The sequence below is a fragment of the Desmodus rotundus genome, chromosome 4, assembly GCF_022682495.2.
Source record: "Desmodus rotundus isolate HL8 chromosome 4, HLdesRot8A.1, whole genome shotgun sequence".
Classification (NCBI taxonomy): Eukaryota; Metazoa; Chordata; class Mammalia; order Chiroptera; family Phyllostomidae; genus Desmodus; species Desmodus rotundus.
Window position 1 is genome coordinate 12,952,346 of NC_071390.1, and position 25,197 is coordinate 12,977,542.

The 25,197-nt window shown below is 45.5% G+C and overlaps 1 protein-coding gene across 37 annotated transcripts in view; it reads right to left on the reverse strand.

Annotated features, from left to right (window-relative positions):
• Positions 1-25,197, reverse strand: part of TCF7L2 (transcription factor 7 like 2) — a 196,594-nt gene that overhangs the window by 101,067 nt on the left and 70,330 nt on the right. For all 37 annotated transcript variants that reach the window (XM_071221145.1, XM_053922738.2, XM_071221147.1 and 34 more), the window contains one exon: positions 13,574-13,675. In XM_071221145.1, coding sequence (XP_071077246.1) covers positions 13,574-13,675 — 102 coding nt within the window. The remainder of the gene's footprint in view (positions 1-13,573; positions 13,676-25,197) is intronic.

The window sequence follows — 25,197 nt, forward strand, 5'->3', positions numbered from 1 at the left end:
TTTTTGGTGGTGGAATACCCACCTTCTTGGCTTTGGTTTTACGCTGGACATTTCTACTGTCCCCTAATCAGTCCTCCTTCGCATCCGGCGGATATTAATCCATGAAGGTGGTCATTCTTTCCCTTGAGCCCTAAGGCCTCAAAAGTTCCCAACACAATGCTCGAAGCAGACGCTGCCCAGCCTGCAGTCTAGATGCAGGCGCCACACTCTGCTCAAAGTCCTTGGAACGACAGTGTTAGTCTTTGGGAGTGGCCTGATCGTTCCACCATCCGGATGTGTTTTAAAGGAAAATGGATAGATACTTCATCGAACAGTAAAGTTGTAATCAAACAGGAATAAACACCTGTGTGCTCATTTTGCCGCCAACTGTAACAGGAAAGTAGTGGTCCTAATGTCATATGTTAATGAGGACGGAAGATGACTGAGGGCAGGACTGACTGACTACCATTAATTATCTGGTTGTTCCTTAATAGTTCGAAGGAACGGTAAGTAAGAGGGCAAAGGTGGGTACGTTGAGCTGCAAACATTAAAGAAAACTCCGAGAAACTACAAGTATGAAAAGAGGAATTTCATGAAAATACCTAAAGTTCATTTTCAAAATTCCCCATGACCACAGGAGGAAACCATGGAAACTGCTCATTTTTTCACACAAATTTCTCTCTCAAAAATTTCTGTAGGAGAGAACTGCGCATGCCTCCCTCTGAAAGCGAGTCTCAGATTAGCATAAATCAATTCATTTGACCCAAGTGTGTTCTGCTCCTACTGCTCCCTATTGACACGGTAGAAGAATCAGTTCATGGTCCAGCATTTTTAATTCAGAAGAATTGAAAATCCAAAAGAACAACTTTTTGATTAAGTCTTGGAAAACAATACTTGGTTGAAGTGACAGAAAACCATCTCAAACTAGACGGCTACCTAACTGGATAATTCAGGATTGGCGCTAGCTACACAGAATTAAAGGGCATCGTCCAGAAACTACTCCCTCACGCACCTTTACTTCCTACAAAGGTGCACATGCACACTTACGTGTGTGTGTCAGAGTCGTGACAAAGAGCCACAGATTTAGACCCTCTCTTCCTAGTGAGGACTCATAAATCTCTCTGCCTCAAGCACATGCCTGGCCCTTGCCCAATCTCATGTCTCTGAGGACCAGGAGATTAGGGTAAAGGTGGTTCCCCACAGTTAGTGGGTACATAGGGACGCTGATGCGGTGGGATAAATGTCCTCTTCAGAGCTCTATTCCATTTGTAACATTTGGTTTCTTATACTGGAAGGTCAGCACATAGATGTTATTCTCAATGTCTGAAAAGAACGTGGTAATTTAAAAAGAAAGAATAATAGAGATACCAATGAGGGCTTTGTGGAAGTGGGATGGGAAGGGGCTTGAGAAAAAATGGAGGGAAGATGCTTGGCTATAATCTAAGATGGACACGGTTTCTACCAGTCAAACTTCCTAATTCAACCTTTGACAATGTCTTGCCTTGGGTGTTGCCATTCTGGGTTTCAGACATTCCTTCATTTATGGGCTTTGGCTGAAGGGGGCTGCTACCTCTTTCCAAAGAAGTGTTTTTTCCCCAGTTTCAACTAAATCATCCCAACGGTTTACCCAGGGAGCCCTCCTGCCCAGCCCTGCTCCCCCCTTCTGTGACTGAGACACTTTTATTAGATTTTATGTTCTATCTCCACCCATCAAGGTTGGCTTCTTCCTTGAGTCTGAAAGGGCTGGGGGGAGAAAACACTTCTCTTAGAATCACATGTGTGTCCCTGAGTCAGGCCTCAGATTGGGGGTCCAAAGATGGGTCTTGACAATGGAGCCCCCTGTACCTGACCTGGTCTCTGGGAGTCATGGAAAGGTCTGGTCCCAAGCCTTGTGCTGGGGACTTTCCTTCCTTCCTTCTTCAGCCTTTTTAAATACTTACTAAGTTGCTTCACCCCAGCACCTGAGCAACACAGGCAATGTCCTAGTGGTAGAAACAGGCCGCTTGTGTCCTTGCAGGGGGGAGAACACGAGGCCTTTGGCCCACTGCACTTACGCGTGGTGACCCTATCTCTCTGAAGCCTATGAAACAGCCTGGGTGATGCACGTAATCACTGCCCAGACCTACCCGCTATGCAGGCTCTGGCTGCAAAAACAGATTGCATCACGCTGTTCTTCACGAGCTTCTCATCGCAGACAAGATATGGCTGGACAGACCGCAGGCTTTTGGGGAAAGGCGAGGCTCGGATTCGGTACAGTAGGGGAGGCATCTAGGTCCCCCTGGGGGTATGACCAAGACATCTGCCACACCCTACTGCACTAGCAAAGGACTGGCGAACAGAGGCTCACTCAGCCTACACGTGCTGCTGCTGCCCCCCTCTCACCTCCACCCGACACAACCGACCTTTATGCTCTCCATATTGAGCCCTTGCATCTCAAAGCCCTCCTTTCAGTGAGGTGACAGGGCCAAGTGCTTTGGGTCTCTTTCAAAAGAAAAAATCTATCTTGCAGAGTTTCAGTAAAGGGATGTGATATGATCTGTCTAAGGATTTAAAAGGCCATCTCAAGTGTGGAAATAAACTGTAGCAACGAAGGATGGAAGACGGGAAGTTAACGAGGGCGGGACACACTCCTGCACCACCCAAGTGAGAGATGATAGTAGGCCGGACTCCAGAGGTAACAGAGGTGAGGAAAAGGGGTCAGATTCCGAACACCTGGAAGGCAGGACTAAAATGATACGTGAACGGACAGGCTGATAGACTGAATGAGCAGTGCAAGAGAAAAAGAGGAATCAAAGTGAACGCAAGGTTTGGGGCCTACACCACCGGTAAACATCGTCCATCTTTGCTGCCATGTTAAACACTGAGAATGAAAGGTTTGCTGGTAGGGAAGGGGTGGCAATAAAGATTCTGAATCCGGACATGTTACGCCAACGTTCCCTTGTCTATTTGGTATCCAAAAGAAAGTTGAAGCTGGCACCCAGGGGAAGGCATGGGGCTGGAGCAAAGACTTGAAAAATTGTCTAGACCTGGCTTTCCTGCCCATGGAATCCTGGGCAACTCAGCTAACTCACTGTATTCTCACATCCTTATATGCAAAAGGGAATAACAATGAACTTCCCTAGCCAGACCCCTCTGGGCTCCGTCCCTCCTCAGACCCCAGTATACTCCAAGGGATGATTCGGAAACCCAGGGATATTCCCTCCGTAGTAATTTTCTAAAAGGGGTGACAGTCTCACCTGCAAGCCACGAACAAACCAATCACAAGAACCCTTCATATGCCCTATCACATCGCTGCTGAAGTACAGCCATTTCCCACAGTAAATGATCAAGTGCTGATTTCCCAACTGGCCACTCTCTTAAAAAATTCAGTCACCCCATCCCAGGATTCCTAAAGAACAGTTGGTTTGTACGAAGACTGTAAAGCAATAGGCACCCTACACGCCTGGCCTTCTGGAGACTTTGTGTTAACCACGTTCCACAGAAACGCTACTGTGGCAATTAGACACGCTCCTCTCTGAGCTGGAATGTATAAGGGTGGATGATCAAGTTACTGGCAAACCTCACGCAGTGTCACAACCCAAAATTATGCTTCTCCAAAGCACGCCACCACGTCACGTAGGAAGCACACTTGCGGGCCAGTGCCTGTGCTCACCAGGATGATTCCGAACACTCGAAGGTAACGACGAAGGCACGCTCATTCCAGACTAAATCAACTCCAGTCCCTCCCCAGAAATTGGTTTTCTGCTTAATTAACAGAACACCACAACAGGTGAGGAGAAAGTCGCATGCAAAGAAATAAACCCGGGGGCCCCTTGGCTTCAAGAAACTTCCAGTCTGGCTGGAGAGACAAGCCCCGTACACAGAGTTAATCAGCAGTATAAGAAACAACAGCAGGTCAGGATGGGTGCCAAATGAACACTTCTGTTTTATTTACTGGAAAAATAAACATAGGCAAAACCATGAGTTGAGCTCTAAGTTGATCCCTGTTAACTTAAAACAGGCTCCCACACTTGGTAAACAGAGCAGGTGCTGAAACTGAAACAATTTTCCGAAGTATGTTCCAATCTTGTCCCTGAAGAGGCTCAAGAAGAGTTCTGCAATCAAGCACTGTAGAAACTCCTCTGTATGAAGATTCCAGTACCCAGAGGAATCAAGAGTCTGCCCTAAAGAAACCAACCACGTGACCCAGTGCTTCCCTAAACCTATTTTTAGGAGCGAGTCCGTTTTTCCAGTAACCTGCTAACACTCGGCGAGACATACGCCAGGAAGCATTGGCCCAGAGCTGCCAAAGACTTTTCCCCACGCACAAACAACGCATTGAGAAATGGTCAAGACCGATTTGGGGCTGCCTTCCCCACACTTTCTGTGGGCTGATCTTAAACACAGCAACAGATGGCATCTTTGAAAAGTAGGTTTCCCCGAAACTAGTTCAGAGTCATATTCCTGCACAAGGTCACACGCACCAAAGAAATAATATCTTCCAAAAAAAGGTCATTAAAAGAAGGGTTACTAAAACTAAAGAAACTCTACAACTATTTGAGATTATAAAGTATACTCTAAGACTTCTAAAATTGCTGTAAAATGTGTCGCATTTCCAAGGAGCTACGGCTGTGGCGTGTGTAAAAGGAACAGACATAATTCTGCAAAATCACAACAATATCAGCTGACTTTAAAGCCTACCAGTCATTTAGGAAGCAATCATTTTGTTTGCCTGTTTTGAAGGCGAAAGGCCTGGGGACGTTGACTTGGGTGGTGGGGTGCTCTTTTCTGGAGCAAGGTGGAGTTCCACTTTTGTGAAACTTCCCAGAGGCGTTAAATCGTTCCCATCATGGTGAGTCTAACTCTCACACACTACTGATAGTTACAGGAATGGAGATCTTTCCGGAAGAAAATCTGTAGCTATGTATCAGAAAACATTTATGCATTTTGTCCTCTTGCCTTTCTTCCTAGGAATCGATCCTCAGCAAATGATTAAATGGGAGAGGGGCACGAAGACCTTCAACACAGGACTACTTCGAATGGTAGAAACAGAAAGAGATGCTCTGAAGGCCCGACACTAGGGCCAGATCAAGCACACTGGAGTGTAATATTGTGGTCAGTTATGTGGCGAGTTTAAGAATGTTAAGAATTGTTCATTGTATATGTTAAGAATTTTAATGACATGGAAGAAGTGCTTACTCACTACGATTTTCATTTTGAATAAATGCAAGGCTGAAAATACTGAGCAATACTACCATGAGCTCAAAGACATTAAAAACAAATATAAATATTAATATACTAGAGGGAAAAGTCTAGAAGTAAATATAGCCAATATACCAAATGATTCATAAAGTAATCTCTGAATGGCAAAATTAAGGGCTAGTTTCCCAACTGCCTACAATGAACATAAGTTTTATGAATGAGGAAAGCTACATTTAAAAATCAATTTCAGCCCTGGCTGGTGTGGCTCTGTGGGTTGAGCGCAGGCCTGAGAACCAAAGGGTCACTGGTTCAATCCCAGTCAGGGAACATGCCTAGGTTGTCGGGCCAAGTTAGGCCCCCAATAGGGAGCACACGAAAGGCAACCACACATTGATGTTTCTCTTCCTCTTTCTCTTTCCCTTCTCCTCTATAAATAAATAAATAAATAAATAAATAAATAAATAAATAAATAAATAAATAAATAAATATCAACTTCAACCCCAACTGGTGTGGCTCAGTTGGTTGGCTCAGTTGGTTGGGCATCGTCCCACAAAGGAAAAGGTTGCCAGTTCAATTCCCGGTGAGCGCACATACCTGGGTTGCAGGTTCGGTCCCCAGTCAGGGCACCTACAAGAGGCAACCGATTGATGTTTCTCTCTCACATCAGTGTTTCTCTCCCACTCTTTCTCTCTTTACCTCTCTCTAAAAATAAATAAATAAAATATTTTCTTAAAAAAACAATTTCACTTAACTTTACTGGTAGGATTTGCAAAAAAAATTAGCAGTTCCCTTCCCTAAACAGCTTCAGATCAGTCACTGAAGATGTGAACTACAAGCGGCGATACCTGAGAAGGGAAGGACACACCGGCCTTCCAAGTCTCAAGGTGGTAAATGCAAGCGTGAGCAGAGCAGGGCACAAGACACCAGCCAGGGGTGAGTGTTCCAAAGAGAGGGATCTCATCACAACAGAAAGGCAGAACTTCCTGAAGAGCCCACATCATACCAAACGGAAAAGAAAACATGAGATAAATACTCCATCTCTCTGTTCAGGAACAGTGTGGGACCGTGGACCACTTCTGAATAGTGGCCTAAGCAGCAGAAGGGACAGCAGTGGGTGGCGTGGCATGTGATACTAAGGTTGTGAAACTTTTGATTCTAATCTGAAGGGGACAGACCCGAGTTTACACAATCTTTCTTGGTAGAGTATTTCCTGTCGCCACGGCGGTCAGATGCCACGCCGTGAACCCAAACCTCAGGAACTTCGGAATTCCTCACCACGGGGTAATTTCTGGAAGCAGAGAAGGAAGCTTGGGCTGTTAACCATAGACTATCACATCGTGGGGTTTACTCTACTACTCTCTCCCTTCAAAACACTCCTGAACCTAGCCACTACTTCCCCCCAAAAAGACAACCTGGTTGCCTGCCTCTCAGTATTAGATACTCAGAGCTCTCCTTTTTATAAAAATAGTGTTTTTGTGGTGCTCACAGGCTTGCTTTATGTCCTTAGACAAAATACACACCCTTACCGTGGTTCTGTCTACGAAACGGGAAAGTTCTGACTCAGCTGCTCCTAGGAAATACATACCGAGTATTCTAAAAAGCTGGTTGAGTCATAGCTAAGTGGAAAACAAACAACAAAAAAAGGGGGGAGGGAATGTGTATGTAGAGGAGAAAGTGGAGACAGTGCACAGGGAAAAGCTTTTAGGAAATCAGCACAAGTTCATAATTCACACCCCCCAAGGTCACCTATCCCATTAGAGAATGCCCTCCTTTCCCACAATGTGTCTTGAGTCCTCTGCAGGAGCTACACCCAGAAACCAAACCCCCGACCGATGCCAGGCCTACTGTCCAGTGAGGGTGGCAGGTCTCTGAGCCCTGCCTCCCTGTCCAGCCAGCCCTCAGCATACCACACTGTGTCCACTGACGCATGTCTTTGGTGCTGATGGGGTAAAGAAGCTGGCAAGCTCTGGGGCCAGGCCACCTTCTGTCACAGCCTGACTCCCAGCTTTGGACCAATACTTAACCGCCCAGTGCCGAGGTCCTCCTCTTGAAGTGCGGATGACACAGCACCTGTAGAGCACCGAGATTAATGCCTGGCACACAGCAAGTGTTACAGGCTTGTCCGCTATTATGGTTATTGCGATTCACCATCGACTCTACTTTCTCTCAACGTCTACAATACTTTTTCCCACGTGGTAAAGAATCACTGAACGTTTGTGACATCGATGAATGTGAATCAATGACTGGATCAATGGTGAGCACAAGACCATGAGAAAGCTAATTAAAACTACATATCTAAAGAAAAAGAATTCTCTGCCCTTCCCTAAATACATTCTACGTAAATGGATAGAAAAATGGCATCACTCTTACGGAGCCAGTTAAAAGTCTGGAGTGTTCCCACTTCTTACTGCCATATTGTTTTGGGGGCTCATGAAACCTAGTATCTTAATCTCTCTAAAAAGACAGCTCTGAAACTGAACAGACATTTTTCCAAAGAACGCGCATGAAACGTACCAACAGGTACGTGGAAGGGTGCTCAAAATCACTAATCATCAGGGAAATGCAAATCAAAACCACAATGGATACCTCACACCTGTTAGAATGGCTATTCTAACGAAAGACAAGAGATAACGTGTATTAGCAAAGATGTGGAGAAAAGGGGAACTCTTTCACTATTGGTGGGAATGTAAATTGGTACAGCTACTATGGAAAACAGTATAGAGGTTTCTTCCTGACCCAGCAAACTTCCTTGAGTATAGATCCAAAGGGAATAAAAATGGGATCTCAAAGAAATGTCTGTACCCCCATGTCTACTGCAGCATTATCTACAATAGCCAAGATATGGAAACAACCTAAGTGCCCATCAACAGATAAGCAGATGAAGAAAATGGGGTGTGTGTGTGTGTGTGTGTGTGTGTGTATGTATACACACACACACACATATCTCAGATTATTTAGCTGTAAGAAAAAAGAAATCCATGAATGGACCTTGAAGGCATCATGCTAAGTGAAATAAGTCAGACAAATACTGTGTGATTATTACTTATATGTGGAAATCTGAAAAAGCCAAACTCACAGAAATAGGAAGTAGAATGCTGGTTACCAGGGCCTGGGAGCTGGGGGAAATGGGGAGATGCTGGTTAAAGGGTACAAACTTCCAGTTTGAAAAATGAGTAAGTTCTGGAGACCTGATGTATAGCATGGTGACTATAATCAACAGAGCTGTATTATGTACTTGAAAGGTGGTAAGAAAGCAGATCTTAAATGTTCTCGCCACCAAAACAAAGATAACAAGGCATCCTGATGGAAGCGTTAGCTGACACTGCGGCGGCGATCATTTTATAAATTATTAAGTGTATCCCATCAACACAGTGTATACCTTAAACTAACACAATGTCATATGTCAAGTATATCAATATAGCTAGGAAAGCTGGAATGAATAAAAATAAAAAATAAACTAACTCACTCCACCCCTCCATATTCCCCACTCAGTGAACGGCATTCTCCATCCGCCTACCTTTGACTCCCCTTTCTCCCTCAACACCAACATCTAACCCATCAGCAAGTTCCACTGATGTCCCTTCCAAATCTGTCCCCTTTCACAATCCCCAGTGCCATCAGCTTAACACAAACTGAACCACTCCTGACTTCCCGCCGCAGTGAGGATTCAAAACCAAGTCCTCACCGCATCCCGGGGCCACTGTCCCTGGGCCCTCAAGCCCTGTGTTACCACCATGGCTGGCTTTGTGCTTCTCTCGCAGCCAAGTATTTTCCCTCCTCTAGGGCCTTTGTACATGTTTTCCTTTCCACCTGGAATGTTCTGCCACTCTCCACCCTCTTCTGTCACTCCTTCACCTGGCCAAGTCCAATCAAACTTTCAGATGCCATTTTAAATGCCACTTCCCCTGAGGGCCGTCCTGGACTATAACCCTCACCAACTTCTCAGTTGAAACCCATCTCCCAGGTCAAACCCTCTTCTTCATGGCACCTGGAACAATGACACCCACACAGGGAGGGGCTGCGATGGCTTTGCTGAGCCTCAGCTAGCAACAGAGCCTCCCAGCACAGAGCAACTGCCAATAAGCAGCTGGCAGGAAAGGGCAGAATGCAACCCAGGTCAAACAATCCATCAAACCTCCACAAGTGTTCAGTAACCACGAGGATGCTCTCAAAGTCGTGTTTTGTTATTTAACTATGAGTAGAGCCCCCCCCCCCCCGCCCCGAACTCCTCAGAAATGAAAGCAAAAGGCTTGCCATGCCCTCTGAGCTTACTTGAAAATGCTCAATGCAGACAGCAGGGACTCGTGTGAAGTTCTACCCATCACACTGCATTTCATAAGAGCTTTCCACTCACTGTCAGCATTTAAGCAACAACAACAACAACAACAAAGTACACCACGCAGTCTGGAGGGCCTTGCTCCTCAGGACTCAGGCGGCTTTCTCATCCCACACCTCGGTGCGCATTACTCAACGAAACACAGGAGACCAGGAACCACTTAGAAATGTACCCTAAGGTAGAATTCCATATCCACTTCAAACGGAAACCCCCAAGATAAAATGGTAGGAACTTTTGAAGCCTTTTGCCGTTTTGTAAGATACATACTGTACCAAAATACCACCATTTTTGGTACAGAATCTTTTTTTGCTGGGTACAAAGAAAGTTAAATGAAAGTCTTTGTATAGCAAAGGCTCCGGGGGTGGCGTCCAGGGAGGGGCTCGGAACCCCGCCGCTTCCCCGCCGCCAGAGGCAGCTGGGCCAAGACTCAGGCCCACCACTTAGGACACCCAGCTGTCTGGCCCTCGTTTTGGAAGTGGAGGGAAGAAAGACCAAAAATTTAAAATATAAATTTAAAAACACCACAGGGAAAGAAATATGAGCTACTTATGAGACTTAGAAAATGGGACTGTGGAGGCTGGGGAGGAGGGGAGGAAGAATCTGGGCCTGTGGCTAGCCTTCAGGAAGTGGATGAATTTGGGGGCGGGGTGGTGGGGGGGTTGTTTGGGAGGGAAAAAAAGGGAAAGGGAAGGTGGAGGGTAGAGAAGAGGGAGGGAGAAATGTATTTGTTATGTAAACTCCTATTTTTTGTCTAGCCGCCCAAAATCAAGACAGCATCCTTGAAGGATAAAAGTCGTCTTCCTTTAAAACCCAGATCAGGATCCGTTGGATTATAATAAACAGGATGTTAGATCCATTACAGGAACTCAAGTTTGCGGGGCTCGCTTCTTAATTTAAATGCTATTTGATCAATTGAACTCCACTTGCTAGGAACACTTATTCTACACATCAATTTTTTATAATGTGGTAACCCACATGCCACATGAAAAAAAAACCCCAATCAGATTAAAATACTCAGACAAAATGCTTTTAATTCCCAAGTGAGAATTCTGCCCCAAATATGGACTAGGAAAAAGTTATTTTCTTAGCAAACTGTGATATTAGTCTCCAATGATTACTAACAAAAACTAAACACTTCTCTATTTTCAAAAGAAAACATTAGAAATCATTATGAAACAGCTTGGCCCAGAAATCACAATAAATCCAAATTTCGCAGAAATTAGGAAGCAATCCTCAGACAATTATTTTGAAACATGTCTGATGAAACACTGTGATGTGACAACGTTTTATTTAAAAGAATGAAAAATAAAATGTGAGGAACAGCCCAGTGTCTGGAGAAAAGCTGGCCATTCATCAGGGAGTCTGAATGTGAACCAGATTCTTCTGGTCACTGTTGAGCCAAATGGTCCACCAGCCATAATGCAGAACCCCCCTTTCGTGAACACTGGCACGCTGTACCTGCCCCGCCAGTGTCGGTCGGCACATCACTCTCCGTCCCGTGCAAATGTAGTCCCAAGGTGTATGGCTCCTCAACCCCAAAAACTACGTGGGCAACAATCTCCAGCCTTTTCCCACCCTACTTTCCCATCTCCCTCTACTAATAACCCCCCCTCCGGGCCCCACCACCCAACATCTGTCGCCTTGCCCCTTAGCATCAGGTGAAGATTGCAGAAACGCACAATCACAGGGCTGACTCATATAACCAAAGACACCAGTCAGCTGCCACAAGCTTCAAGTATTTCACAAATTTGGTTTCCTTTTGTACAACTTATGGTTCTTCTCCTCTCTCCAGCTCCCAGAGCCCTCCCCTCCACCACCAACCCATAACCTCCCTACAGTGTCCACCCCCCCCCACCGCCCCCCCACTCCCGGCCCCCAGGAACACAGCAGAAAGCACAACAGATCATATTACAGTTGCCAGCTGTGGCTCCTTTGGACCAGGGTCTCCATGGAAAGGGGTGGTGTTCTCCCAAGTGGTTGCTATGGAAAACATGCCTTCAAATAAACAGCAGAGGGAGGGGAAAAAAACCCTAAGTCCCCTCACTGTTCTTCACCAAAATCCACACTGGCTCTGAAAAAATGTTTTTAACAACTGCTCAGATTGCCAATTCTACAAATGAAAATAAGGTGCTTAAAGCCTAAATCGTGGCATCTGTTCTTATGGGATTCTTATGGGATTTGCGGGGGTGGTCAGAGAGGAGGGCCATCCTCTCCCTCTCACCCAATCCCTGCTCTCGCTCACCAGCAAGGGCTGTGGGCCTCCATGCCCTACCTATGAGGTGCTGTGTCCACTCTGGGCCACTTCTAAGAATTGCATCTTCTCTCCACCTTCAAAGAGAAGAGGCCTCCCAGAGATTTTAAAGATAACATCCTTTCTCTGTACATTAAAAAAAAAAAAAATCTTGGGCGAGTCCTGCCAAGCATTTCCAAAAGCAGAAAAATTTCCAAGCCTAAACGCACACATGGAAACACAGGGAGGCAGGAAATGTGAAAGGGATGGGCTTCCTCATTTTACCTTCAAGGACCCTGTAATAATCACACTTTTTCAAAATCTTGGGGTATCATTAAAATACTGTCTTACATGGCACTCACTTTTCTAGAAGAAAGCTGCATCAGAACCCCACGCCAACAATGTGTTTACACCTATGACACCGTCCCTGGTGATGACACAGAACCAGCCATGGAAAGTTACTTGCTCTCCCTTAGGAGAGAACATTCCACAAGGGCCCGGAAAGAGTGCAGAGAACTGGGTCCAGTCCTCACTCTGGCCACTAACACAGCGTGTGACTTTGGGCAATTCACTGAAGGCATCTCTGGGCCTGTTTCCTTTTCTGAGAGCAGGTGGGTCCTAACTGAGCGAAGGTCACTTCCAGCCCCGAAATCTTAGCATTATAGGACTATGTCTAATTATGAGCATCCATTTTATTGTGGGGTTAGAGGAAGGAGGACATTTCTGGAAAATGTCAACTTTCTACATGCCTTACTTACAACAAAAATTCATAAGACATTTTCACAAACAATGGCCCACGATGTGGCTTTATGGAAATAAATTATTTTGTGATATATATAGATACCCATACATATTTAACATTTCTATAATGGGTATAAAACATTAAATATAATATACTCAATTACATCAGGCTACAAAAATAAGGAGGCAGTTAGCCTAAATTTTGACACAATACATTCTTCAGATTTCTCTACGTAAGAAAATTATTTTGCCATTTTTAGAAATCACAAGTAACACAGAAGCAACATATATTAAAGGGTAACATGTTGTGACACTTGAATAAAAACTACATGAATTATTAGTGCAAAGTCCAGCTCATGGTATAAATATATAGAAGAGAAAATTCTAATAAGGCTGAGCTATCTTCTCGAGAGGTTAATTTATGAATTCTACTTTCAGAGCTTACAAAATCCTTAGAAAGTACACTAAAAATATATGTAGACACACATGGTATGTTGTAGTCTCTTAGTATTACAAACAAATGGTTCCTTATTAAACCTCCACACTTTTAAAGACATGGATGTGTAGATTAAATTTAATCTAAGCCTAAATTAATTTCTTGGTTCAATCAATCAGCCCAGAAGAGATTTTTCTGATGTTAGTGTAGAATGTTCCTTTCCAACAACTAAGATAAACTGGGGGCGGGGGCTGGAAGTCTCAAATCCAGGGCTTTCCTCGAGTTTTCTGACTCACTCTGCCATTTACCCTCCCTACATGACTTTTTCAGGAAAGATTCTGGGTATTGTAGTTTTTAAAATAATTGCTTTGATACCATTTCCAGTCTTCCCCACACCAATGTGACTGTATTTATTAACTGGAGCCCACAAAGCTCAATTCTAACCCAATAGAAGAAAGGACAGGTGGGAAATTTTCCAGGTAGGTAATAATCACTAAGGTCCAATAGGAGAAAACAGGTACCTTCTAAATATAAACCACATCCAAGAATATGCCAAAGTATTTTTTAAAGAAAGAATGACTGATAAGCAAGGCCTGTTATCAACCAAAGATCACTTTCTTCAAACCCCGCCCCCAATAAAGGAAGCGATTGCCTTTGTGAGGTCACTTACGACAATGTGTGCTGGCGAGGGGGAGCGGGCATCCTTGAGGGCTTGTCTGCTTTGGAGGGTCCCCGCCTGGACATCCAGCAGCGGCCATTTCATCTGCAGATACTGGAGCGCAAACAAAGCGAACATGGAAAACGAATTTAGAAAAGAATTGCCAACCAGCTACATGGATCAGAAACTGAAAAGCTTAAAAGCATGCAAATAACAGTATCAACAGACAAATCATGCGACACCCACAGGTTCTTCCTTCGAGTTCACGTTCCATAGGTACACGTACACAACTATAGTTTTATCTTTGCATTCAGACTACAGGTGGCTTCAGGTAAAAGTATCTCATGAATACTCCCTCATTTAGAAGGAGCAGTGGGGGGGGGGGGGGGGGGGGACAGAAGAAGGAAAGAAAGCAAATGGAGTCTCACGCCAGTGTCCTGCTCTGAATCTGCTCGTTCAGGAAACTCTGTTTCCTGCGCAACTATCCCCTGCTGGCGGTGACTCAAGTCGGGTGAGGATGGAAATCCTCATCCAAGCTGAAAGCTAATGAAACAAAATTCCTTCTTGGTAAGAGATGCACAAACAGGGCACAACGCAATTTACAGCCTCATCTCAAAAGGCCAGAGAAATTCTTAAATACACATAGGTTCACCACGGAGAGAAAAATAAAGATAGAAGCCAAATAAGTCTATCTCTGTCCTTCTCTGAGGTAGAAAATGTGAAGATATGGCACAAGGGAAGGGAGCTGCTTCTGCAGAAAGGGACACGGTCAGCTTTTGAGGGGACTTAATCAACTGATCCAACTCCCCGTTGTGCAGATAAGGGAAACTGAGGTAAAGTGGCTTCTCCAGTCACCGAGACTTTTAGCACATGTGTAAGCAACACCAGGGCGTTTGACTTCTGTTAGTGACATTACAGCAGTTTCACTCGGGAAAACTTCAGACCCCAAAGGGAACTCAGACACTGCTAAGATCTTATAAGGGCGTCAATACCGGCCTCTGTACCTCCAAAGGCCAGTTGACTAATGCATGAATTAATGCTTGGAGGGCATATAAGGAGCCATCTTGATATTTTCAGAGACACATAGGGAACAAACAAACAAAAAAAACCAAGAAGGAAGGAAGGGAGGAAGGAAAAGGCCAGTTTTAATACTAATCCTACAGAAATTTTCAGTGAACACTGCTTAGAGCTTGCTTTGGGCATGACGGAGAGACAAAAATGCCGCCCGCAGGGGGCTTCCGTGCGCACGAGAGCGAAGGCCTTCACAAGTCCAGAGAGAATGGGGGAAGCTGTGGCCGAGACTCAGGGAGTCATGCCCAGGGAATGCTAAGAAGAGGGTGGCATTTCTGAGAAAGAGACTGGGGAAGGCCTCACAGAGTCTTCTTAAGTCAGAAAGATTTCAACAGAAAGGACAGCAAAGGGCAGTCCAGAGAGAAGGAAGGCTTTGCTCAAATCCCATGTGACAGAAAAGGGCCAAAGCATCCCCATCAGTTTTTCCGTGGGTTTCCGAAAGACACAACCTTCTGGCCCATTAAAACCTAACTCAGCTCCACCTGAAGCGGGGAGATCCTAACCCAACGGACACAGTCCTTTTCCCATCCTAGAGCTCTACAAGGTTGGAGCGACTTCACCTTCACGGTTTCTAGCTGGAAGCATCACATGCCGAGGAAGGTTGGTCATGACTCTTGGTAACTCGCCACAAGACCTTGCACTGAATGCCTTTGCTTCCATGAACCCCCGTTTTTCATCTATAAACTGAGGGGCTTGTCCTGTCTGTGCTGGGGGTGGGTGAGGGGCTGTCCCAAGCACTGACTGACTTCTAGGAGTCTGGGCCTCCAAACAGGAAACATCATCAGGCACCAACAGAGCCCCCCACCCCCGCCCAGTCACCCTCATAATCAAACTCCTTCCATTACCTTGTTTGGGAGCAGTACCATCCCAAGTTGAGAACCACGGAAGTAAACGTTTCCTGGTCTCCCCCTCAGCCCTCAAACCCAAGCTGGAGGGCTATGGGACTCCGTTCTGCCCTGTCTCACCCTGGCTTCTGCCCATTCTCCCTTGCCACATAAATATATGGGCCTCATTGGTCAAAAACCACTCAACAGAGTCATTTCCTTGAGGCCAACCAAAATGGACACCTGCCAACACTCACCCCTCCATCTCATAAAAGCCTGTGAAGAAAAACGCCAAGCAGATTCTACCACTCACCTACATGTCGTGCTACCCTCAGTGGGGACAGTTAGATTAATGGACAACTTTTCATCTTTGGCCATCTGCAAAATGGATTTCATTGCATTCCAAGTGCGAGCTCCAGTGAATTAGGAAATTTAGGCTTTATTTAACATGACAGACCTGCCCCAAGGACCCCACCCAAGCATTATCATACCCATAATGCAATATTAATGCGGAGACTTATAATTCTTACTTTACATAAAAGCTTCATTGTGTGCCATATCCAATCTCCGCGGGCTACCTGCACCACATATTTTTATGAGCCTACATTTCAGCGCTCCGAGCCTACAATACACATAATTTTCAATTATGTTAGGGCAGCCCAGGATCACTGCCTATATAACATTACTGGTTGGAGGAAATGAGACTCGGCCCCACTGCCCAGAGAGAGCTAACCAAATCCAGATGGCAGGGGAAGACAGCCCCAGTCTCAACGACTTGCAGGGACTCCACAGTGACAGCCCCAACCTCTCAGTCCCAGTGCAACTCGATCCCACAGAACGGCTGGGTCCCCGCAAACCCATGCCCGTCCCTTGGACCTTAACTAGCATTCAGGCTGACGAGGTTCCTTCTGGGGAAGTGAGTATTATGTCAGGATTTTTTAAAGGAAGTTATTAACCTCCTCCAAAAGTGATGGATTTCCCAGGTCTCTTCATCTTCTCCAATTGGTCCTTATTAATAGAGAAAATAAATAAATAAAAGGAAGAAAAAGGAAATTAGGTACTATTAGAGCCTAGAGGAAAATCTTTTCCTTCCTGGACACATTAAGTAGCAGGAAATTCTATTTATTCTGTTGGGTCCTAAAGGAAGACCTGGAGAAAGAAGCATCTCCGATTTACGAACCGGCTGGAAAGCCACGCAGCATTTTCCCAATAGTTCCACTCCGGTTTTCTATCCTTTTTGGAGAAGAAAAAAAAAGTTCCCACCATCCCACTATGAAAACAACACTAGGCTCCAGCTCTCTTCCTTTTAGGCTGCTCAACATGGAAATTATGAATTGCCTACAAAAACATTAAACTTTTCAACAAACTGCAATCAAATGGGGCTGTGGGAATTCCTGCATTGAAAACTGTTGAAATGGAGTCCGCTCGACTTTCATTTTGCAGGGGGAGGGGGGGAAAAAAAGGCCATCTCGGCTTCAGCATTTCATCCTTTGTTTAATAATAATGTTCTGCTCATGGCCCATTAGGGTTTTTCCCAAAATCATATTTTATGATATGTCTCAGGGAGCTTAGCTTAAGCTTTTGGACCCGTGGACAAAGTCTCGAAATATATACAATACCACTGGCCTGAAAGGAATCGAGGCTATTTAAAAGCCTGTTAAATTGTCAGCAAAAAGAGAAAGGTACAGCTCTCGAATTTCTCCTCCTCCAACTCCCCCAATAAAAAGGGCATAGGAAAGGCAAATGGGAATGGAACGGATCTCCCAAATCAGAAGGTCCCTCTGGGGTCAGGTTCAAGTGGGCCCGATAGAAACGCTCACACGAAGACACTCCCATCCACTTGGACCCAGACTGGGTAGCAAGGACGGTGGCGGAGGGGCTGATCAGAGAACCTGCCACGTGAGGCCTGTTGAGGTCCTGGTACGAACTTATTTTCTAAACAAACAGGACAGTTCAAAGGACAACGATGGTGATGATGATGACGAAGATTGCCAGGAAACCCCACATCCTTGATAAAACTGCAAAGCGGCTTCCCGGCACTCCCTTTCATTCGCACCACTGCACAGACGGACGGGCAAGCCGAGTCTGCCCCTTATTTGCTCAGGGCAGGGCTGGCAAACTTCTCCTGGAAAGGGCCACACACTGACTATCTCAGGCTTTGCCGCCCATCCATTCTCTAACGACTCAGCTCAGCCACAGTCAATACCTGCATGTATAGTTGTACTATGTCATGGTTTTGTTCCCACAAAACTTTATTTATAAACACTGACATTGGATTTCATGTGATTTTCTTGTGTCAGGAAATCTTCTTCTTTTGATTTCTAACTATTTAAAAATAATAAAAATCATTCTTAGCTCACAGGCCATACAAAAGCAGGTGGCCAGCTGGCCTTGGCCCGTGGGCCCTAGGCTGCCATCCCTGGCCTAGGGAATGAATGTGTCAGGTCGTGAAGACCATGCCAGTCAGGACATACCCTTCGCTGGGCCTTAAATCCATCATATAGCAACCACGTTCGGTAGCTTAAAAGAGACATTCTGGATTGAATCAGCACTGGCAGACTCAAGTTCTGGGGGGAAATGCTTGGAAAAGAAGCCGAGCTCTCGGGCTGTGACTCGCAGTCACAGGATCTAACCAGCACACCACAAGCTCACCCAGATAACTACCCCTCCTGTCTGGAATGGAAGGCTGAAAATCCCTGAGCAGTTCTGACTGGAAAGGGTTCGTGTGTGTAAAAGTTCTCACCCACTTCCCAGGAGACATCGGCAACACGTCACGTGCCATCCAAGCATCACAGAAGAATGCCAGGGAGAAATTCCTCTGGTCGTGGTGATGTGCCCTGTGTGCTTTGGGATCAACTTTTTAGATTGGGACGCCCCTCTGTCAGAGCTTCCCAATGTGTACAGCTTTCCCACATCACAAGTCTGGGAAGAAAGCCCACAGGTGCCAGCTCAGTCCGCCTCCAACAGATGGCATTCACCACAGGCTCAGGCAGAACACAGAGTTCAGAATGGGAAGAGGAGCATAGTAGGGCCTCAGCAGACTGTTCAGTGGAGATGAAACCAATTTCTTCAGTACAACTAGGTCCTGTAGAAAACCTATCACCCAGAATAGGGCTGATTTTATCATTTTTGAAGGCTTTGGTCCCTTCCTCAGCCTGGTAGATAAGCATCCTTTACCAAAGTATAAAATCCAAGCTATTTCTCAATCGGGGTGCTTCTTCCTAGGAAATTTCACCTTACAAGAAAGAATTCAAATTAATTGGAAACCATCTTCATGACAGATTTCCATGGCTATGACTTCCCAACTCACCAGTGCGAGAAAGTTGTATGTGTGCTCCTTATAAAATGAAAAGTCATTACTCTGCCTAGACACCCCATACAGCCACGACCTATCACGTCCAAAGTCATCCACCCTTTCTCCCCTACAAGGTGACTCGTGCCCCCGCCCCGTGCAGCCTCCGCAAGGGAGGCCCATGCCAACTACATGACTATAGTGTTCACATCACTGGGTTTCACAAATAGCCACCAGAAGCCACTTATCGTAAGAGGAAAACACAGAAACTTAGGGAGCCAACAGGAAGCACAACCGTTGAGGATGCCCAGAGCATTTACACATTTCTGCAGGGGCTCACACTGCAAGGAGCGTCCGCACACAGGCCTACTAAAGAACAGGCTTGGCTGTCTCTTTTGAACCTACTTCATTTCTCAGAAACAGAAGATGGAAAATTCAGCTCATCTTCCATAAATAAGACATTTTGCCCTGGGTCAGGAAATCACAATTTATCCCAATGGTTAAAATAGAAGAATGTGATGAGTTTGATACTCTGCCCTACCCTCTGAATCCATACACATGCCAGCAGGTTTCCAAAATTCAGCACTGATCACATATACCTTAACAGTAAACCTATGTGAAACTATTTCAGGTCTTCAGAATCCTACAGGACCCTTAGGACTTCCACGACAAAAATATCTGAGCAATTTTCCTGCAGATGCAGGAGGTATAGGAGATTACGCTGCCTTGTCCTAGGTTAAAACATACTCCAGGGATTTCTTCTTTTGAAAAATCCACAGAGAGCCTAAGCTAGAGACTCTGTTTCAACAGGCTTTATATGCCTATAAAGCATGACTGTACAGAGAAAGAAAATTCAGAAATGGATTATTTCTGCTGGTTGGGAGTATTTACTACAGTTACCAAGGGAAAGAAACCAAAGACCACAGACGGATAGGTACACACTGAACTTGGAGAAGGAAGAAAGCCACAGGAAAAATTCAGTAAGATGTTAGGATTGACTTTTTCTATTCTTTTTTTTTTTTTTTAATGAAACCAAACATAACAGGAACTTGGAAATGTTTCTTTTAAAGTCACTAACTATCCCATTTTTCGACATAAAAGGAATATGGGGGTGGGGGGGGCAGGCTATCAAGGCACCTGTGTGAAAACACAACAATTTAATGGTTTCATTCTGTCTCTATGGGGTTGGTCATTATACAATTTTTAATTGAAAATTTAAACTTACAGTTAACCCTTTTTGTCCTAATTATCACAATCTCGAAGGTCCTAACAGTATCTCTTCACACTTAAAGAGTTATTTTTAGAGTTCATAACCACATTCACAATAACGCTATGAATTAAATGGGCAGAAAGTTACAACCCACATTTTACCAAGGAGGAATCTAAGGCCCGTTGAACAAGACCCTGCTTGCCTGAGGTCACTGTGTCAGCTGGCAGTCAAGTGCACAGGGCTCCAGACCACCCGATGTTTTCCTTTTCACCCTGGGCTTACCCTGGAACTTCCTCTACCTTCCCTGGTTTTATCAACTGCTGGGCATCCTTGCCTGAGCTCCAGCCAGGGATCCGTGTCTCAAAGGGTATGGCTAAGGGAATGACTCACAGCAACCCCAAAGGAATAAATAACCCTTTCTCCAGCATCTAGCATCGTTCTTTCCCCTTGGAAGCTAAGCAAACTGTTGTTTTCTTCCAAGGTTACCAGAAAATTGTTTCTACCAGAGCTACAAAGCAAAACAAGCAAATAACAAACAAAACAATTCTTCAATAACCAGAACTTGGGATTCACTGTTTTCTTTTTCTGCCCAATTATTCAATATTCCTATCCTCGAGATATTTTTGCATTTGCCAGGTCAGTGGTTTGCAGGGAGTCGGTTGCAGAGCAGCCCAGAGCAGCCCAGGGCAGCACAAGCTGGGCAGAATTTGACCAGGCCCTTCCCTGCACCCCCAGGTGAGCCCCGCAGGCCTTCCTCCCACCCTCCCCATAATGTCACTCTTAATATTACGACTGTGCTCTTGAGAGTAGCAAGGGGAGAAGAATCCAGAAATCTTCTTCCCTGGACCAGCTCTGCCATACGTGGGCAACCTCTTCCCCCTCTGAGCCTAAGTCTGTAGTAGAAAAATTGGGGAACATAACCTCAAAACCCCTTTCAACTCTAACACATGAATTCCCGTGGCATTTACAAAGCATATGCTCTGTGTCCAGTGTGGACTTGATGTTCTGGGGCCTAGAAAAGTCGTCTGAGGCTCAGTCACTGGCACGGTAAGCTAATGAATGGCACAGGGACTAACACAAGGAACACTGAATTCATCAGAGTGACATGATCCCCCAGTTCCAAACCTCGCTGGTTTGTCTGCAGGAACTTTTCTCCTGACCCACTGGGCCTGTTAAATCGGACTGTGTGGGAGTCGGCCCAGGTGTCTGTATTTCTTTTTCCCCCGACTTGCCCAGTGACTCATATGATTGACCAGTCATTAGCACAAACTAACAGTGTTGGGGCAGTGCCAATAATAAGCATGGTGTACATTTGCAGACTCCATATGACTTTCTTAAAAGCTCTTTTAAACCTCTAAATTGATCGTCGGTACATCCTTTCTAGGTGGTCAAAGCAGACAATCTCCAAACACATTATAAAAGAAAGTGAGGCAGGCAGAAATGAAGTGACTTGGTCATGCATTACTAGAGATTCTGAACCACAATGCAGACCTTTGGTATTTTTAAGCCAGAACTCTCCACGACCCCCCCAAAAAGACTAAGATGAATGGGTAATAGGCACCCTCCAAAGAAATGGTCCAGCTCCCACCCTACACAGGGAGCCAGCAGGAAATCAGCCTCAGAGACAGATCGCACCCACTGTGTCATTAGCAAAAGCAGCCCAGGACCGGCCATCACCACGTCTTCAAGCGACCACCAGACTGAGCCCACCACAGAGGGCTGCTGGAGTCCAAGCAAATGTCAGCCCCACAGTAAGAGTCAGAAGACAGGAAGCCACTGGAAGAAATTGAGAGGAGGAGCCCTTGACCTCCTGCCTTGCTTATCCCATCTTCAGCCTCTGGACAAAGCAACGGGAACTCGTTCTCCTCGGCCTCCTCTCCCCCAGTGGTGCCTAGTAAATGATGAGTCCCTGCACGTCACTATAGAAACCTCACAGTCAGAGACAGACCAGAGACAACCTACCTTGTGGTCACCACATTTTCATTACTGCTTCTTATAAAAACGCCAAGTGCAGCCCAGCTCATTGGGATGTTTTAGTTATCATCTGCTTCTCTACAAGTGTGCTGAAGTAGACACAGGCACCTGCAGACCCTCAAAATAAGCTAGAAGATAGAGCAGCATGGGGACCAAAGGTGGGCATTCCTGGGAGCATGGTGAATATGAAGTGCATTGGGATAAGAGTGTCCCAAGTCTCAGCTGATGAATGGGTAAATGAAATGTGGTCTGCCCACACAATGGGATACCATGTGGCAATAAAAAGCATCATGCAAACTTCAAGAGAAGGCAGACAAAAAAGGTCACATCCTGTATGATTCCTCCTATATAAAATACCCAGAATAGGTAAATCCATGGAGACAGAGAATAAATCAGTAACTGGCAGTCACTGGGGGGCAGGGCAATTGCTAGAGGGTACAGAGTTTCTTTGGGGATGATGAAATGTTCTGGAAATAGTGTGATGTTTGCCCAACTTCGTGAATATGTAAAACCCACTGAATTGTACTCTAAATGGGGGATGGAGAAGACATGGTCACAGATACAAACTCTATGATAAGATCATGATGTAGAAAGAATGAGCTGAAAAACAAGTGAACCTATACTTTTAAAAATAATAACAATAAGTCATACCCTCCAAAGCTTCTTGGGAAACAGTTTCCAAATGTGATCTGGGTTGGCATTGGATCCTGGGGAGGGATGGTTTCAAGTGTGGGTGAAGGGACATGGCAGAGAGGACAGAGTGTGTGACAGCTGCTTCCAGGCATGGGGCTAAAGACAACCAGAGTGGAGCCATGAATCAACAGAAAAGCAGACAGTTCAGAAAGCAGAATCCTACAGGCCATTCATTCCCCACTGTCCTACGGCCTTGGGCAAATCACCAAGTCTCTGCACCTCAATTTCTCATCTAAAAGACTGGGCAGGAAGGATGTGAAAACAACGTAAGAATGCCTCGATAGATGATTGGATAAAGGAGATGTGGTACATACAGACAATGGAACACTACTCAGTCACAAGAAAAGATGAAGTACTGCCATTTGCAACAACATGGGTGGGTCTTGAGATTATCATGTTAAGTGAAACAAGTCAGACAGAAAAGGCCAAGAACCACATGATTCACTCCTATGTGAGCAATCTAACAGAAGGCAACAAACCAACCAACAAAACAAACAAACAAACAAAAACGTACAGGTATAGACAACAGAAAGATGGTTACCCGAGGGAAGGGGCTGGGGGGAGAATGAAGAGGGTAAAGAGGGTCAAATACATGGTGATGAAAACACAGTGCAATATGAAGATGATGTATCACAGAATTGTACCCCTGACACTTATATAATGCTATTAACCAATGTCACCCCAGTAAAATTAAAAATTTTTTTCAAAAGTACATACATTACTATATTTTTTTTAAATGGGCATGAAATCGCTTGTTGCCTAAAGCCTCCTGACTTACCATTTCTCCAAACTCAAAAGATAAAACTGTGTAAATGAAGGAAAGGCAAAAGGTTCTATGAGGTCCAAGGTGGTTAAAATGTACTATTTCTTCCTCCAACTGCACAGGGCATTTAAAAGCCAGAAGCTACAGGTCTACCTTGTAAACTGTTAGACATGCAGCTATCAGATGACCTTTGAGAGGTAAAAGCCAGGGAGTAGCAGGGTCCCCGTGACCCGGATGGGTCATTTTAAAGGTATGAATCATCACACTGCAGCAGATATTAAAATCAAAAACTAAAAAATTCCTTTCTTCCTCCATAGCCGTGAGCGCTGAAGAACAGGATTTTTCTCACCGGGCTCTTCTCCCAGTTCCGCATTCGTCCCCCCAGTCCACTACAGAAAGTGATGGAAGAGTTAGCAGTCCGCGAGCACCCAATTAACGAGCTTTAGTCGTTGGACACAGGAACCAAATGCAACACGTAGCTCATGTCCTCCAACCCCAACCGAAACCGGGAACCACATGGAATATCCTTTTCATTTTTTATTTTGTTCCCCTGTCACATCTGAAAGAGGTCGGTGGCTCCAGCAAGTTCTCCCTGTCCAAATTTTTATTGTCCAATTCTAGCTGTGACAAGCATGTGGAGATACTTCGTAACACTACACCCAGGAAGCCGAAAGGTCAGCAGCGCCTCTGGTTAATTTTGCTCAGGGAGGAACAAACCCCGAGCCAGGGTGAAGATTTAGTGAGGCTGACCTTGTGGAGGCCCCCGACCCCCCTGCGCACAAGTCTTGCTGCCTCAGCCAGAAGTGGCCTGTCACTCAAGTATCATCTTGCTGTAACAAATTACTCCTAACCCAGGATTATGGCTCTTTCCAAATCCCTCCTAGAGAGCAAGGAAATAAACATTCTCTCCCAGGACTCTGCCCCGGTTGTTTCCCTGGTTGGTAATCCTTGTCTCTATTTGCTTCTCCTACAAGCCTTCGTCTGGGAGGTCTGCTAGACCATTCCGGCCCCCTTTCCTTTCAGACATAAGCTGAATGTCTCAATTGTCCATTAGGCACAGTAAAAGATGAAGGCCGGCTTTCTGTCCCGAGGAGCCACACACAATAGTCCCCTTTGCCCACTCACTTCTCGTCTGACTGCAAACTCAACTGGTCTAATCCCAGTCACTCAAGGAAGTCCACACCCCAAATTCCTTCCGAACGTTCCAGAGGGACCACAAGTGAGGACGGGTCACCAGAGAGACTGGCTGCTCTCCACCCTGGTGCAGGGCTGCCCCCACTAAGGGGTGTGTGCCAGCTGGGGGCTGAAGAAAAGGGGGGAGGGGGCGGAGAAAGATCCAGGAAGAGGCAAGACAGCAGGCTGCGGGCAGCAGAAACTGCCTCTGACCCCAGCCTGTGGTTTCCTTTAATAAACTACCAGGAGATATTTCGAGCACAATAACCTCGTTTGGGGAAGGAAATACAGTTCTGTCCACTTCCAAGGTCTCCTCCGAAAGAGCAGGATATCCCAGGCACTGCGGGCTTGAAGGGCTGTTCTGTGTTTTTCGTTGTGCATATGGAGGGACCAGCATTTGCCAAGAAGCCAGGAGCAGAACAATAGATGTTATAATCAAAGTGGGTGATTTCAGGAGACAGGGGTCTTGGTGTTTTAGGCAACACTTTCTCCCTGGAGAGAGAATGCCTGACGGCATACTGCCCACATCACGGCTGGGAGAGAAACTTTCTGAAACAGTCCAAATGCACCAGAGACAGAAATACCCCTATGAAAAACCTAGACACCAAATCAAATTCCTGTCCTCCTCCCCCACCA